The sequence below is a fragment of the Perissodus microlepis genome, chromosome 3, assembly GCF_051167445.1.
Source record: "Perissodus microlepis isolate ML-2025 ecotype Zambia chromosome 3, ASM5116744v1, whole genome shotgun sequence".
NCBI lineage: Eukaryota > Metazoa > Chordata > Actinopteri > Cichliformes > Cichlidae > Perissodus > Perissodus microlepis.
Genome location: NC_140463.1, coordinates 2,676,703 through 2,691,903, shown reverse-complemented (window position 1 = coordinate 2,691,903; position 15,201 = coordinate 2,676,703). Strand labels below are relative to the sequence as shown.

The following is a 15,201-nucleotide window of genomic DNA, read 5'->3' as shown; positions in this document are numbered from 1 at the left end:
AAGACGACCACGTGACTCCAGCCCAGCGTGCGGGCGCCTGCGGCCCGGCTGGGCTCCTTCCGGGGGGTGGGATGCCCTCAGGCCTCTGGGCCTGAAGCTCGGTCCTCTCTGGCACAGCTGGCTGCCGGCAGAGCCCGCGGGCACGCCACTGCAACCCCCTCTGGCCTCTGCTCCTTAGCTGCGGGGTGACCTCTCGTTTGGGGCTCTACTCAGCTCTTCCCAGGAGGGTGGCACGGTTCCCCCCCTTTTGGTGGTCCTCCTCGGGTCCTTGTACTCTGGGGCCTCTGGATGTCTGGGGCCTGGATCTCCTCCATACCTGCTTCATGCCCTGGTGGACGGGGCTATGGCTCCCCACACTCCCTAGCAGATCGTTACATGGAGAAACCTTTGGAATACAAGCATGCTGATCCACACAGGTGTGCACACAGGTGTACACACGGGTGTTCACAGACGCGGACTACACCTTTCTTGGCTGCTGCCTCAAAGCACATTGTGCGCTGTCTATCTTGCGTGCTGCACAATATCGTTTATTATTTAGTATCTACTGTTATCTACTGCTAGCTAGTTTATTGTGATGGTGCTGTTTTTATTATGTTGCTCTTTGTTGTTTTTTTTCTCCATACAGGTGATCCAGGTGTTTTGTTTGTTTTTCTTTCTTTCCTCCCCCCTTTCTCACCGTCTCTTCTCCCCTCTGGTTTTCTTTCTCTCCCTCTCTTTCTTTCATTCTTTCTCCCTGTCCTATCCCCCAGTCATGTCTGTCCCGTTTGTAGCAACTGAAAATAAAATAAATACATAATTAGAATAAAGGTCAATCAAATGGACCAATATGGCAAGGCCATGATGATCCACTTGGTAAAATAAATCCGCTTGGCATCTTTCTTGGCCTTAAGACAACAATTCTGATGGCTAAAGATCCAAACGGGACACAAAAAAAAAAAAAAGAAAAGAAAAAAAAACACGAGACAAGACGAGAGAATTTAAGAAAGGAAGAGAACCTGAGGGAGAAATAACAAAGATAAACATCATCAGGAGTCATTGTGATATAAAACAGGGAGTAAAAGTGAGTTTTTAAACAGTGATGTTGGGGAGGTCCTGATGTGGAGGGGCAGTCACAGCAAGGCTCCGCCTCCTCTGTCCTTTATTGTGGACCTCAGCACAGCGACGAGCATTTCCTCCTCCTCTTCATCCTCCTCCAGCTTCAACTCATCTGTATTACTGAGCTTTTAGGAGACGAGCTGCTTCAGCGTTCTCCTTTTTGTGGAAACAGACACAGACTGAGCTCTGGACTCAGCTTAACCTCGAGTCTAAACTGAACCTGAAGTTCCTCTGGTGTCCAGCAGAGGCAGCAGTCAGTCACAGACCCCCATGTTAAAGATCAAAGAGAGAGCTAACTGATGAAGAGTGTGCTGTCAGACTGAGAGAGGAAGAAGATCAACAGTGATGTGGAAACACAGCAGCACAAACAGGATGAAGTCTCAGCTTTAGCACAGTCGTACAGTTTATCACAGACACTCTACTTCCTGTTTCCATCCATGAAGCACAACAAGCTGACAGACAAAATCTACCATTTTAAACAACACGCCCATCAGAGATCTTCACCTGGACAGCATCCTTCTCTGTGGAGACAGACGGTCACACGTGGAGCCACACTGAGGAACACAACAGGAGAGAATCTGAGTGAGAAATAAAAGTCATCCAGGTTTCTTCTTCTTTTGTTTGTTTTAACACTTGCATTTCAACCTCTAAACACGTGTTTGTATTATGTGTGTTTTGTTTCGAACTTGCTGACAAAGTTTGGAGCTGTCACAGGGCGTCTTCAGGTCAGGGCTCACCTGAGATGGTGAACAGGTGTTGGTTTGAATAGCTGCAGAGATGTTGCTCCTTCAGTGGTGACACTGAGTCAGTCACAGTCCTGTGTTTGATTTTGTGTTCTTATTCATCTGTGGCCTCATCTTGTTCTTGTGACTGTGTTTGGTTTGTATTTGTAGGTCTTAGGTTTTGGTTCCTGTGCTCCTCGTATATATTTATTCTACATATTACGTGTAAAGAGTCAAACCAAAGTCGTTCTAAAGTAAATTTATGATATTTATCATTTTTATTTTGTTGAGACATTTGACGTTTTTCACGCTTTCAGATAAAATAAACACAAAACAAAAAGAAACAAGCTGGCAAACCCAAACTCTAAACACTCCCACAGCACAGAGCCTCCTCTCTTCATGGCTGGCTCCATGTCTCCATAGAACGATGAGGGCGGGGTCACTTCCTTATAAACCTTGTGTTGCATACCTGCACCCCCAGACTGGGCCGTAACACCTTCTGCTTAAGTGTTTTGTAAGAACTGTTTTGAACTTTTGTCACTTTAAACCTTTCATGTCCTTTTGTAAAAACAAGAAAGACATAAAAAAATAAATGTTTGTTCATATTTGACATTCCCCTCAAATGTAAGTTTTCTATAATGTTGTTCATGAGTTGAACAATGTTTGTCAAATCTGAAATACTTCCTGTAACAAAGCCTGTTTTTAATGGTGTGGCATGGATGTTTTTGTTAATTACGTTAAATGTGGTCTCCAATGTTTTTATGAAAATGACCATAAAAACATTAGTTTGGTGTTTGAGGGTTCACGTGGAGCTGGGTTTACACACAGTGGTGTGAAACTGAAGTTAAGCTTAGGGCCACATTAGTGTTGGGCTGAAAGTTCATGTAAAGAGTGAGTTCAGGTTAAAACGAAGTGTTTGGTGTTCTGATTGGAGATCTCCAACCAGGGCTGATGATCATCAGTAACTGCAGAGGCCTGAGGTGCACGGTGGAGGAAACTTAGTGTTGTTGGTAGCAGCAGGCTGAGCCTGTCAAGGTTGGAGCCAATCGGAGAAAGTTGAAGTTTGAGCCCTGAAGTGTCCACTGCAGCTGTCACGACAGGGTTTCCAGTGGTATATAAAGGCCTGCGATTTATTTCTGATTTTATTCATAATAGTTTTTATTATTGGTTTAGTTATCAGGGACATAAGCATTATGTTTAAATGCTGCATGAGAGCTCAATTTTTTTAATCAGAAAAGGTCAGACAAAACAAAACCCAAGCAAAGCATCAAACATAAAACCAGCCAAAGGATTTATGGGAGACTCCATCAGGGATGGACCGAGTCAACGGGCATTTCACCTCTGAGAAAGATATATGGAGCCACAGCTGGACTGTCCATCGGCCGTCGATGGTGTTTTTTAGTTTTTATGGCCCATGTTTATTATTATCATTATTATTGTTATTAGTTTGTAACGGTATAAACGGTGAAAGGTGGTGGATTGGCCAACTGGTCATGACTGACTCTGGGCTGGACCAATTACAGCCGAGGAGGTCGAACTTTAAAGTTTCGTATCAGGATGAAATTTGTCCCGTACTTCAGGTACAATGAAACAAAGACACAAAGCTGGAGTTATCCTGTCTTTACGCTGTTTCTTCTTCTCTCATTCTCCCCCTCCCTCTCCTGTTGCTACCTCAATCATCAAACTGATCAATAATCAGGTAGGGCATTAACAGGGAGAGGGGGGCACGAAGAAATACTTTGCTTTCTTATTCTTATTTAAAATGTCAACTTTTATTAAATAATGATCTGAATCTTACAACCAAAGTTTTTAATCTGATGTCAAATGTATAGAAATCCATTATTGTATATAGTAACTATTAGGTCCCAGTAAGCTGTAGTACTTTTTCCTTTGGGAAGGTACCACCAGTGCAGTCTGCACTTCTGTTGAAGAAAGATGTTGAATCTATTTAATTATTGTAGAAAAATAATTGATTTCTGTGCATTTGCATCAAATTAAAGTTGATTACGTCGATTAAGCATCACGAGGTGGAGGGTGGGTCCTATTATTCTTTGTTTGCTGGGACTTGCCAACCCTGTTAGCTAGCAGTAATATTAAACAACCTAAGTACTCTTTAAAACACCAGAATATGGAGGATGGTGCAGCTTTAAGTTTATTATATTGGTCAGTATTGATGAACTATGAAATGTTTTGGCTGCAGTGTATTTCCTGCATACAGGTCTAACAGAATAGCTTTAGTGTTTTGAGTTTGAACTTATACAAAACACAGCAATATATTAAAAAAAACACAGTTTTATTGATTATAAAATACACTCTATTGGAGTCATGTCGGTGTGGGCAGAAATCCAAATGTAGGATATGGGACATAAAACACGGTGCCATCTCTAGACTCCATAGTCCCACAGGAGCTCCTCTCCAACCGCGATGTCCCTCAGGGCGATGAACAGCACACTCTCCCGAGGACCAGCAGGGAAGTTCATCGTGAACCTTTGTGGCTTCACGTTTGGATTCCTTTGGCAATGGTTCATGTGCCTTCCATAGGAGTCCTTGTGCAGGTGGCAGGCACAGGGGGACGCAGTGGGATCAGCCCTGTGGCACTCGTCCCTGTAGAAGAAGAGAGACCCTGACTGCAGCCTCCGATTCCCTGCAGCTTTGGTGATGCACGTCCCGTGGTAGTCGCAGACGACGTCTCCTTTGTTGAAGGGCATCAGGGCGATGACACCTGCGAGCAAACAGGAAGTCATCATAAGCTATTTAGAAATGTTGACTTGCTGTCAAAAGAGGGTGTGGTCCAAACGATAGGTGCATTTACCTTTGCCCTTTTCCTCCCCGAAGTCCTTCAAAGCCAGGCCCTTCCATTTCTGCTCTGAAATCGAGGAGATGAGGGACGGGCTGTCCTGGATCCTGGGCTGTGGAGCAACCCAGGCCTGTAGGACGGCATCAACAGTGGGCTTGTTGGTGCTCCAGGTCTCCTTATCTAATGCCGTCCGTACTCTTGCACGCTGAGGGGCGTTGCCTCTTCTGGCACACCCTGACCCAGAGCGAGGCGTGAGGAATACTGCAAATCAACCATCTGAGTCAATCATATATATTTGATCCTCTGTGATGTGAAGTATTACTGAGCTATTTGTATATATTAGAGCTGTAAATAATGGAGGCAGGGCGTCCATTAGCATGACGGGCTTACCGAGGATGTGCTGAACTCTCTGCTTAAGCTGAAGCTCCCTCCACTTGCGGTAGTGGGCTCGGTGGTGTGGAAAACCAGCCTGTACACACCGGCGTTTTGAAGGTGGCTCTCCATTTAGGGTTACTGGGAAGGTCCGCTGGAAGGCATCCCATTCTCTGAGTGGTGGGCGCTTTGTGGAAATGGGCCTACACAGAGCGAGAGAGAAATCCACCAATAGTTTGTATGTGGAAACTTGTAACGCAGGTTTTCTTGTGCTAGTGGGTAACATAAAAACGAAAAGCATACCTGGCCTGTCCCGAGGTTTCTACTCCTCCTGCTGAGTGTGATGCTGACCCAGCAGCAGGATCCTCAGTGTCGCTGCGCAGGTATCTAACCAAATTAGAAAGGTGAAGCAGTTCTACATCCACCAACAAACGCAGCAACACGTGTGTTTGAGTGTCATGACCACACTGGCAAAGGTTTGCCAGTATGGATCCAGTGTGTGCAGCACTCACCTGGCCCTCAGGCGCCGTACATCTCCTCCTGGGTTGGTCAGAGGGACCCCACCTTCTCCCAGGAAGAACCTGCCCCCGTCGTCACTGCCAGCTCTTTGGTTTTGTAAGCACACTGGGCGGATGTTCTTAAAGTAGCACTCCAACAGCTGCAGAGACAAGAGCCATCAATGACAACTATAAATCACCTCCCAGGGTCCAGACAGAGCAGGAAGAGAGTCGCTGCTGAGAACAAAGGACTTACTTCTTCTTCCTGGATGGTCATCCTCAAGCTTGCCCTTCGCTCCATCCAGTCCTGCACCTGTGTGTGTGGGACAAAGTGTTGGAGCTCAGGGTGATGCACACTTCCATCAACTATCACTTATAATTTACTGTTTTTGTTGGCGGCGCTTACAGAAAGTTCCTGAACAGCACTTGCTGTCAGTCCGTGCTGTAACATCAGGATGGCCTCGCAGTACTGCCTGAACGTTGTCATGGCAACGTTGGGGATGCAATCACCGCCTGCAAGCTTTTGGTGGAAATACTCGATGTCCTTTTTGGCCACGGCGAGGACTTCCTTCTTATCAGAGCTGTTGCAAAGGTGACAGTAAGACAGTGTTGAAAGTGCGTATGTGTCCTGCAGTATGTGTGAGCCAGAGTGGCAACAAGCTCATCAGACCTCTGTGTTGGGCAGGTTTGGGGAGTGTCTGTGACGATAAAGCCACGACTCTGAAGGCGACTGCAGAGTTTGGTGCAAGATGTTGCGTCCTTGCAAAACTCCTGCAGCTCCGAGAGGCTCCAGAGTCGACCTTCCCTGGAAAACAGCTTCTGGGAGGCAGTAGCTCTGGAAGCTTCTTGCTCCCTCTCCTGTGCTGTGCCGTCTTTCAGGCACACTCTGCTCAGGTGAGTCCAAATGGACAGCTGGGGCTTGTTGCACAGCAGGCAGTACACAATGTTTTTCTCCATGTTGTTTGGACTGCAAATACAAAGAGAGAGACAAACTCTGCACATCACTTTATAGCAGCAGTAGCATGTCTCTGTATGATGCAAAGCTAGCTATGTCGCTACACTGGACACCGAGCAGTAGCTACTTTAAAACTGAACCTTTGTTGATCCTCTGCTGTTTCTCCAAAGCACACAATGTTCTGCACAAAGACATTTAACTTTAGCACATGTATAAAACATGCACGCACACGAGCAGTTCGTTCAGCTAAAAGAAACGCTTCATAGAAACCATTTCTACAACCAGCAAACGCAAAGAAAACAAGCCATGACTAAAACAGCAGTTACGTAAATGAACAAAAGTTGCTAAACAAACAAAACTGAACCAGAAAGTCTCCAGACATCATGTAACCACTGTTTGACAAACGGTCCTACCGTAGGATGATGTTACGGTGACGTCTGACAAACCATCCCACTTAACCGAAGCTGCAAATTCGATAGTTTTGTGCCAAAAGCAGATGGCGTTTTCACTTTAAAATGAACAAACATTCACAATGGCTTAAAACAATATAGTATCCAAGTCAATAACATGCTAATACTTCCAAGTATGAAAACGGAGTAGCGTTAAATCACCCGGTGTTCCAGATTAACTGGTGACGGTGGAACAGATGGTGGATTTTTTAATATTTTGTTGTTAACAGCAACAAGACTGGCGGAGTGTGTCTGAGGGAACCTCACAAATGTCACAGATGAAATATTTAGTGTTTATTTGCTGGTTTGTTGGTAGCAGCTCCTGAAAAGCAAGTCTGCAACACTTCTGTTCGACTGTCACCAACTGATCTGAGACACCAGTTAATCTGAGACACCGTCTCCGAAAGTGTCGGAGCACCTTTGCGAACAGTACACACACCAATACACACAAGCACGCATATTGGGACTAAGTCCAGCAACACACTACAGGGGAACCCCGACTTACGAAATTAATCTGTTCCCGACGGTTTTTCGTAAATCGAAGCACCCATCGCGCCTTTTGAGTGAGAAGATGCTGGCTGGAGATGAAGTTCTTGGTGGTGGAGGCTGAAGAAAGCATATGCATGCATACATACAGCACCACCACGGGGGAAACTGGCATAACATTAGGGTGTAAAGTTCTTGATTTTTTAATTCAAAGATTAATCAGGCTTTAAACATCAGGAGGTAGTGCAACAGACACTGAAGTGCACATTAAAGATCAGAGAAAACATTTTTATTAACAAAAAGTTTTAATCCACCAACAGCCCTGACATCTAAAACACTACAAGTAAAAAAGAAAGGCAACAAAAAACAATTCAGACATTTTCACACAATTAGTAACACTTCAGCTTTCTTTGTAATGTCTGCTTGTATTTTAAGAAGTATCGCATTTGGGTAAAAATATTACCAATAACTCAAAATTAGAGGAGTAAGTGTATATATGTGTCAGCTGTATGCATGCATACATATGCTGCATGTACATGACACTCTAAACATTAAAAGTAAAACTTACATTTTTTTAAACTTGTATAATTTTTTTATTTTATATTTTTTGTGCATTTTTATGTTTTTGAACTAATCACTACTGCTACTTTCATCGCTTTTCGCCTTCTAAGGCACACTTTCACCTGAAGGTTGACTTGTTGCTGGCCTCTTTGTGAAAAATCTATCCAACGACGTCTGTCTCTGTCTACTTTTCAAAATGGATCTGAAGTGGGAGAGGCAGACGTCACCAAAATGCTCTATAGCACGAGCGGTAAAGTTCTTTTCAGGGTGATTTTGTTCGACAAAAGCGGCCACCCTCTGAAAAGCGCAGAGAATGTCCTTGATATCGGCCGATGGTATGACGGCCTCCTCCTCCTCTTCCTCGGTGAATTGTTGCTGTACTGATGAGTGCAGCATCGCCTCCAACTCTTGCAGCTCTGCCGTTGACAGCTCCTCTCGATGTTCATGCACAAGGTCGTTTATATCCTCCTCGTCAACCTCCAGTCCCAGGGCGGTGCCGAGATTTACGATCTCCTCAACCTTGACTTCAGGTTGAGGTTCCCCCTCAAAGCCTTCAAAATCTCGAGGGGCAACAGCATCAGGCCACAGCTTCCTCCAGGCAGAATTTAGCGTTCGACGACTCACCTCCCGCCATGCCAAAGAAATCAACTTGAGGCATGCAACGATGTCGAAATGATTTTTCCAAAACTCCCTGAGGCTGAGCTGCGTACTCTCTGTTATGTCCGAACACCGTTTGAACATGTGTTTCGTGTACAGTCTCTTTAAATTAGAGGTCACTTGCTGGTCCATGGGCTGGAGGAGAGGGGTCGTGTCGGGAGGGAGGAAGAGAACCTTGATGAACGAGAACTCCTCCAGGATGTCGTCCTCGAGGCCAGAGGGGTGGGCGGGGGCGTTATCGATGATCAGCAGGCACTTCATGGGGAGATCGTTCTCCTCGAGGAACTTCTTGACAGCAGGGCCAAAGACCAAGTTGACCCATTCGACAAAGAACTGTCGGGTCACCCAGGCCTTGGGGTTGGACCTCCACATAACCTCGAGCCTCTCCTTTAAAATTTTGTGTTTCTTGAAGGCACGCGGATTTTCTGAGTGGTACACTAGGAGTGGCTTGATCTTACAGTCCCCACTGGCATTAGCACACAGGGCGAGGGTAAGACGGTCCTTCATGGGCTTGTGGCCTGGCATCTGTGTTTCCTCCGCGGTGATGTACGTACGCCGCGGCATCTTTTTCCAGAAGAGGCCAGTCTCGTCACAGTTGAATACCTGCTGGGGGATGTAGCCTTCTTGATTTATAAGTTTCTCAAATTTTTTAACAAAGTCTTCGGCAGCCTTGTGATCGGAACTTGCTGCCTCGCCGTGACGCACAACGGAGTGGTTGCCAGTCCTCTTCTTGAACCGATAAAACCACCCATGCGATGCCCTGAACTCTGGGGAGGTTAGGGGTGCCTCCTGCGAGGACGTCGATGCCGTTGGCTGCTCATCGGAAGCTGCCTTACTTACTAAATCATTATAAATTGAGGACGCCTTCTCGCAAATTATAGTCCCTGTGAGGGTATTGCCAGTCTTTCCCTTGTCTCTAATCCAAACAAGGAGAAGCCTTTCCATCTCGTCGTGTATGGGGGTCCTCCTTTTGGACATGATGGTGGTGCCCATTGAAGGTTTACCTGCTTTGATGACTTCTTTTTGTTTGAGAATTGTTCCTATGGTCGAAGGATTTCGGCCATACTCGCGTGCAATAGCACTAAGTTTCACACCTCGCTCATACTTATCAATAATTTCTCTCTTTGTTTTCATCGACAGCACTTTACGCTTCATTTTGCTAGCTGCTGGTTCAAGTGGAACAGCGAAGCGCAAGTACGGAAGCCAAGGGGTTGTCACATGATTCGGAAGGCATTGTGGGCATTGTAGGCTCAGCCAATCAGAGCCAGCGGATTTCGTTACGCGGGCATTTTGCCGTAACACGGGCAGAAGTATTGCCGTTCAGTGCCTTCCTAACTTGAATGTTTCGTGAAATGGGGTTTTCGTAAGTCGGGGTTCCACTGTATTCTGCATTAGCCAAGTCAGCTAGCATTAGCATCAATCAACCTGCAGCCTAAACCCACAATGTACACACAATGACCCGCATCCTTTACCGAGATGTGCGAATGACCGAACAACATCCTGTACTGTGAGGTGCGCCGTGCACATTCATTGTAATGCGTGTTTACTAACCTGAGGCAGTGAAGCTGCTGTCAGCCTGGGTAACAAGTAGACGAAAACACAATAATCTTCTTTAGACCGTGAACACAAAAGACACACATGCTGTGCTGGCGCTAGCTTCACAACAGGAAGTTCTTTCTGTGAAATTCTTCTTCTGCGCCCCAAAACACTGCTCGGTACCACCATCGCGCTCTGCGCCCGCTAGTGCCCGGATGTAGAATTGCATTTTAATGCCTGAAACTCACAATCCAACAGGTTTTTGCAGCGTGTTTTTAAATCACTGTAACTTTTGAACCGTTCGCTCAATTGAAACTAATCCAATTGTTTCTGAAAGCAGAGACTCTGCATTTAACTTTGAATATGCATGCACAGTTTGTTCACCTGATAGAAAAGTCACGAAATTACCTGATGCTTGTAAAAACGCCAACGTTAGCCGGTTTACTCTCGCTGTAGTTTCTCCGTAGGGTTACATTCACCTGGAAGTATGTCTGTGAAGGTTCTCAGTCATCCAGCTCAGCGTAGTGTAAGGAGCTACTGATGGAGAGTCCCACATTTAAGCCATATGGGAGAGTCCCCAAGAGGGTTATGGACCCCTAATCATCCTCTACCTAATCATAGGTGTGAAGATAACAAAGCCAGCAGACAGGGTGGCACCTTTGTCTCTCATGCATGAAGAGAGACGCCTCTGAAAAGGGATCTTAAACCTGGATTATAGATGTTCAACGATGGTCGTTCACACAGCACAAAAGCATTGCACATCTGCCTTTCACGAGCTGCCGTCTTCCAAGGAAAAGCATTTACAATTCCTTATCAGCTGTCAAAGGGTTTCCCACAGCTCGCCTCCTGCCTCTTCACAGCCAGGGAGCTCCTAACGACCTCTGACCTCCTGTAGTTTGGAGTTATCAAAGTAACCCATGACATTAATGTTTATGCTGAGAGATGGGCTTAATATGATGGAGTTGGTTCATGAGGAGATTTACTTGTTTGAGAGGAATCAGTAAATATGGTGAAACTAGCAACCCCCCCCCCCCCCCCCCCCCCCAAATAAAAATCAGGTCTGACTTTATAGAAATGCTGTTGAATGCATTAGCTTTAAAATAAGTGAGGAATGTGCTTTTCTATCTCCAGTGCACCCAGGAGGCATTTCTGCTGCACACAAAGGTAACTGACTGTCATTTCTTCTTTTCAGGTTGGAAATGTGTCCAGACTCTAACATGGACCCACGGGCCCCACCCTTGGGATTTATGAGGAACAGGGAAAATGATCAGGAGAGAAGCAACAGACTGACTGAAAGAACTGGAACGAGCTCATATAGAATCAGCTAAACAATATTCTGGATGAACAAATAGAAGCTTAAATACCTCAGACAAAACTATTATAAAACGGCCCCAAAGCTAAAAAATAGCAGCATGGAAACTGTGCAGACAGTTAGAAACATTAAAAATCCACCTGCTTATTGCTGCAAACCCAAAGATACAGAAGGATCCTTTTGGTCCTCCTTCGTCACTTCCCTGCTCCTCCTCTGCCTCACCCCGTGCTGTCATCCTGGGTTTGCATTGAAAGTATTCCCCACCTGATCCCTTATCTATGTAATGCTGAGCTTTGTGCCCCTTTTAAAAAGAAAACAAGGAGAGAGCGCTCCAACAGACACACCAAAGTTACTAGAATTAAAGACCTGCCACCAACAGGTCAGCAGATCTTCCTGCACCTCCATGGAGGGAATTTCACCTCCACAGAATAAACATTTTTTATACTTTTTGTTTTATTTGTGTTTATTAGTGACTCCAGAACTCGTGCAGCTGTTAGTGATCACAGCAAGTTTCACAACCCCAGTTTTAGTTTTCCACTCACCCTTTATTTACAGACAGTCATCAGTAACATTGTCAGCTCTGTCTTGCCTGTTGATGATCTTGTTTTCACATTTTGGGGTTGATCCTTTTAAATAAACTATAAAAACAATCCACGTGTCAAAACCTCGTTTGTGGTGATTATTATAGAGTCAAGATTCTTTATTTGTCACATGCACAGTTATACAAATACAACACGCAGTGAAATCTATCCTGACACGCTCCTGCACTGTGGAAAGGGGACAGAAGAACATGATATTATATACATTAAGTATACAAAATATACTTTGATGTATATATTATATACACTGTAGGTGTTGGAGCTGTTATCGATGAAACACTGTCCTTCTCCCTGCCGTCTCTCTTCATGAGATCCTCCACCGATGGGCCAAAGCAGGCTGTCATTCCCAGAATAGTCCAGGTCTCTATCTTACAATAAAACACAGACCGATCTCTGCTTCCTCCTCTTCCTCCTTCATCCCCTCTGAAGATCCAGAAAAGGGTTCAAAGAGTCTCTAGTCAAAATTAATAATTAGGGCTCCCCCAATAAAGATTAAACCATAAGCTGGGAGGGCTGGGTTTGTTTGCTCTCACTGGTCTGATCGAGCATCCCTGACGTTTCACACTGGTCACCAGTTCTTCAGAGGGAAAAACACAGGTGGGAACAGGAGAGAAACAAGGCACAAGTCCACACTCCCCACTCTGAATGGCACATCTTGCCTGCAGTTGGCCACACCGTTCCTCTATGTGGATTAGATGCATCTATGCAGTGAGTAACACACCAGTTTCTCTGAGGGCATTTTGACCTTCCCCTCCAATTTTGCTCTCATTAAAATGTCACACAAACTGGGATTTTTCCCCCGAGAGCTTTAAAATGTAAAATCTGTCTTAATTATGCTGCAGGACGTGTGAGGCAGATGGTAACTTGTTCTGTGCAAGAAAAATACCCTCTGGTCAGCTTTCTGTTATGGCCTCTATCACTTCAAAAATACTGTGGTATCTAAGACATGACGTTTTAAGTGGCTACTCTCATACTGAAGTTTAATTGACCAATGATGTGTATTTAAAATCTGTGTGAACTCTTTAAAAGTGTCTTCCACATGCACCCACTCACCATAGTTCCTGGTGGAGAACAGCTGCTCTAGTGCGTTTTGCTCCCTGTAGTCGTATGAATGGAAAACTGCACTCACTGGCAGCAGCATGGGCACACTTAAGCTTTCTTCTGACAAAACTAAGTGTCATCACCAGAGGTTCCATAGTCAGAGTAAATAACATTGGAGATAACGGGCACCCCTGATGAGTGGAACGCTCCAATGTGACAGGTTTAAAAACTATTGTTTGTTACAAAAGTTGAACCCATCTGAGAAAATGATTTCCAAATCCATATCTTGGGAGAACGTTAAATAAATCTGACCAGTCTATCCTGTCCAAGGCCTGACGAGTGTCCAGTGATAATAAAGCTGCATCTTTAGCATCAAATCTCTCATGAATTATATTAGAACCCTTCTTATATTGTGAAACCCTTGATGCTTTGGTACAAAGCGAATCAAATGTGCGATCCAAGGGTCTGATCTTCATGCTAAACATTTAAAGTATTTTAGTGTCAACCCCCGTCAGACTCTAAATGATGAGTGTTCTGCAGGTTTAGCAGGTTTCTCAGTACTCACTGCCTGTCTCACAGTGGGTGGAGAGCCTCAGTTTGATATGCTTCTATATACATGTTAAAAAGAGGAATTATTCTTTTTTCTGGGAAGGTTTTGTAAAGTCAGAAAGCCATCTGGCCCAGGTGCCTTACCACTGTTAATGACAGCTTATCTCTTCAATAGTTAGACGTCTGTCTAATTCGTGTCTTCTGTTCGTGTCTGGAACTGAAGTTCAGATGGATCGACTGATACATTCTTCTCACTCTGCATTTCCTTCATTCTCCATACCAAGAGTTTTCTCGCTTTCCCTCCTTGGTCATACTAAGACTGCCACATTAGACTTTTTGCTGATGCATCAGAAGAGAATTTATTATATTCAGTTCTCAAACGTAACAATTCACTTTGATGAGTCGTTGCTAACGTTTAAGTCTGATTCCAAAGATCTGTTTCTCTGTTTATCCAGGGTTTCCATTTGTTGCTGAGGATTTCCCCTCTAATATATGCTTTGAATGAAGTTTGGTATCTCAAAGTCATTTTCTATTTTCTCCTCTATAAATGTAGCAGATTCACATTTCTCCAGACATTTTCTGTCAAACTGTCAGTTTGGGGTGTTGTGGACAAACGTTCCTATATTATCAGACTGACTCGAATGACAGCAAAAGCGGATACAGTAAGAAACAGATCTTCAAAAAATGTAGGTTGATTTTAATTTGGTCAGTACAAACTCACTAAATTTAAAGTCCTCGAAAAGATGGTTCCCTTACTTGTTTTTGTTCTGTATTATTAAAACAACGGCGCATTATGGTGATGCTGAGTTAACAGATATTAGAGTAAAATAGAAAAATAAATGGAGAAAATAAACCCTGACATGACACATTACACAAAGCAGCTGTGTCTTCCCATCGTGGATGAATCCTCATCTTCCAAGGATTATATTGAAACATTCTTTTCTCAGCGAATACTTTTGTGATGATGTTGAACTCGGCTCGCTGCTGGGCAGAGTTTGTTCCATCGTGCTCAATGTTAGGTTGTTTTGTGGAGCGGAAAACAAACTCCCGATCTTGGAGGTTCAGGAATCAGATAAGGACACCTGTGTTGGTTTGGCTTTAGAGATGTTAGGGTGCAACTGCTGATCCTTGGCGCCATCCCAATTACTTTTGCCTTGAGCATCCAGCTGGCACCAGGGGGGCCACATTAGATGAAGAGGGTAGCTGCTTTGGTTAGTGCGAACAAACTGCTTCCAATTTTAGTTGGTCTAATGTCCATCACTGGTCACAGGTCTTTCGTTGGAGAGCTGTGAGCCTCTCCACGATGTTATCCAGTTTGCTCATAGAGCATGAGTGTTCACGACAGCCGCGAGCCTCTCTGAGATGTTGTCAGATGTTGTCAGATGTTGTCAGTCGGTCTCAGTACTCACAGCAGCCGCAAGCTTCTCCAAGATGTCATCCGTGCTGCACCTGATGAGCCCATTCTGAGAAGCCACAGCTCGCTCCATCTTTCCAATCAACATAGCGGGCAGCCTTGTGAGGATTTGAACAGCCGTTTCCGCTTTCTTTATTCTTCGATAAGCCAGGGCCAAGC

General features: G+C 44.7%; 1 protein-coding gene across 2 annotated transcripts; it reads right to left on the bottom strand.

The window, feature by feature from the left end:
* Positions 1 to 4,091: 4,091 nt before the first annotated feature.
* On the bottom strand, positions 4,092 to 10,286 carry LOC146389426 (uncharacterized). 2 transcript variants are annotated; one of them, XM_084911054.1, is made up of 9 exons: positions 10,143 to 10,286; positions 6,154 to 6,450; positions 5,890 to 6,064; positions 5,740 to 5,796; positions 5,499 to 5,644; positions 5,290 to 5,373; positions 5,005 to 5,189; positions 4,630 to 4,875; positions 4,092 to 4,539 (listed from the first exon to the last, which is right to left on the bottom strand). In XM_084911054.1, the coding sequence occupies exons 2-9, from the start codon at positions 6,438 to 6,440 to the stop codon at positions 4,202 to 4,204; spliced, it is 1,518 nt and encodes a 505-aa protein (XP_084767180.1). In that variant the 5' UTR covers positions 6,441 to 6,450; positions 10,143 to 10,286; the 3' UTR covers positions 4,092 to 4,201. The 2 variants fall into 2 exon arrangements, with proteins under 2 accessions (XP_084767180.1, XP_084767170.1); XM_084911044.1 differs by lacking the exon at positions 10,143 to 10,286 and adding an exon at positions 6,566 to 6,853.
* Positions 10,287 to 15,201: the final 4,915 nt, after the last annotated feature.

Excerpts from the sequence above, each read along its gene's own strand:
- LOC146389426 (XM_084911044.1), bottom strand. The coding sequence starts at position 6,633 with ATGTCTTTGTGCAGAACATTGTGTGCTTTGGAGAAACAGCAGAGGATC. Across the intron at positions 5,797-5,889 it reads GTGCTGTTCAGGAACTTTCT|GTGCAGGACTGGATGGAGCG; the intron begins GTAAGCGCCGCC and ends CCACACACACAG. Across the intron at positions 5,645-5,739 it reads TGACCATCCAGGAAGAAGAA|CTGTTGGAGTGCTACTTTAA; the intron begins GTAAGTCCTTTG and ends TTGTCTCTGCAG.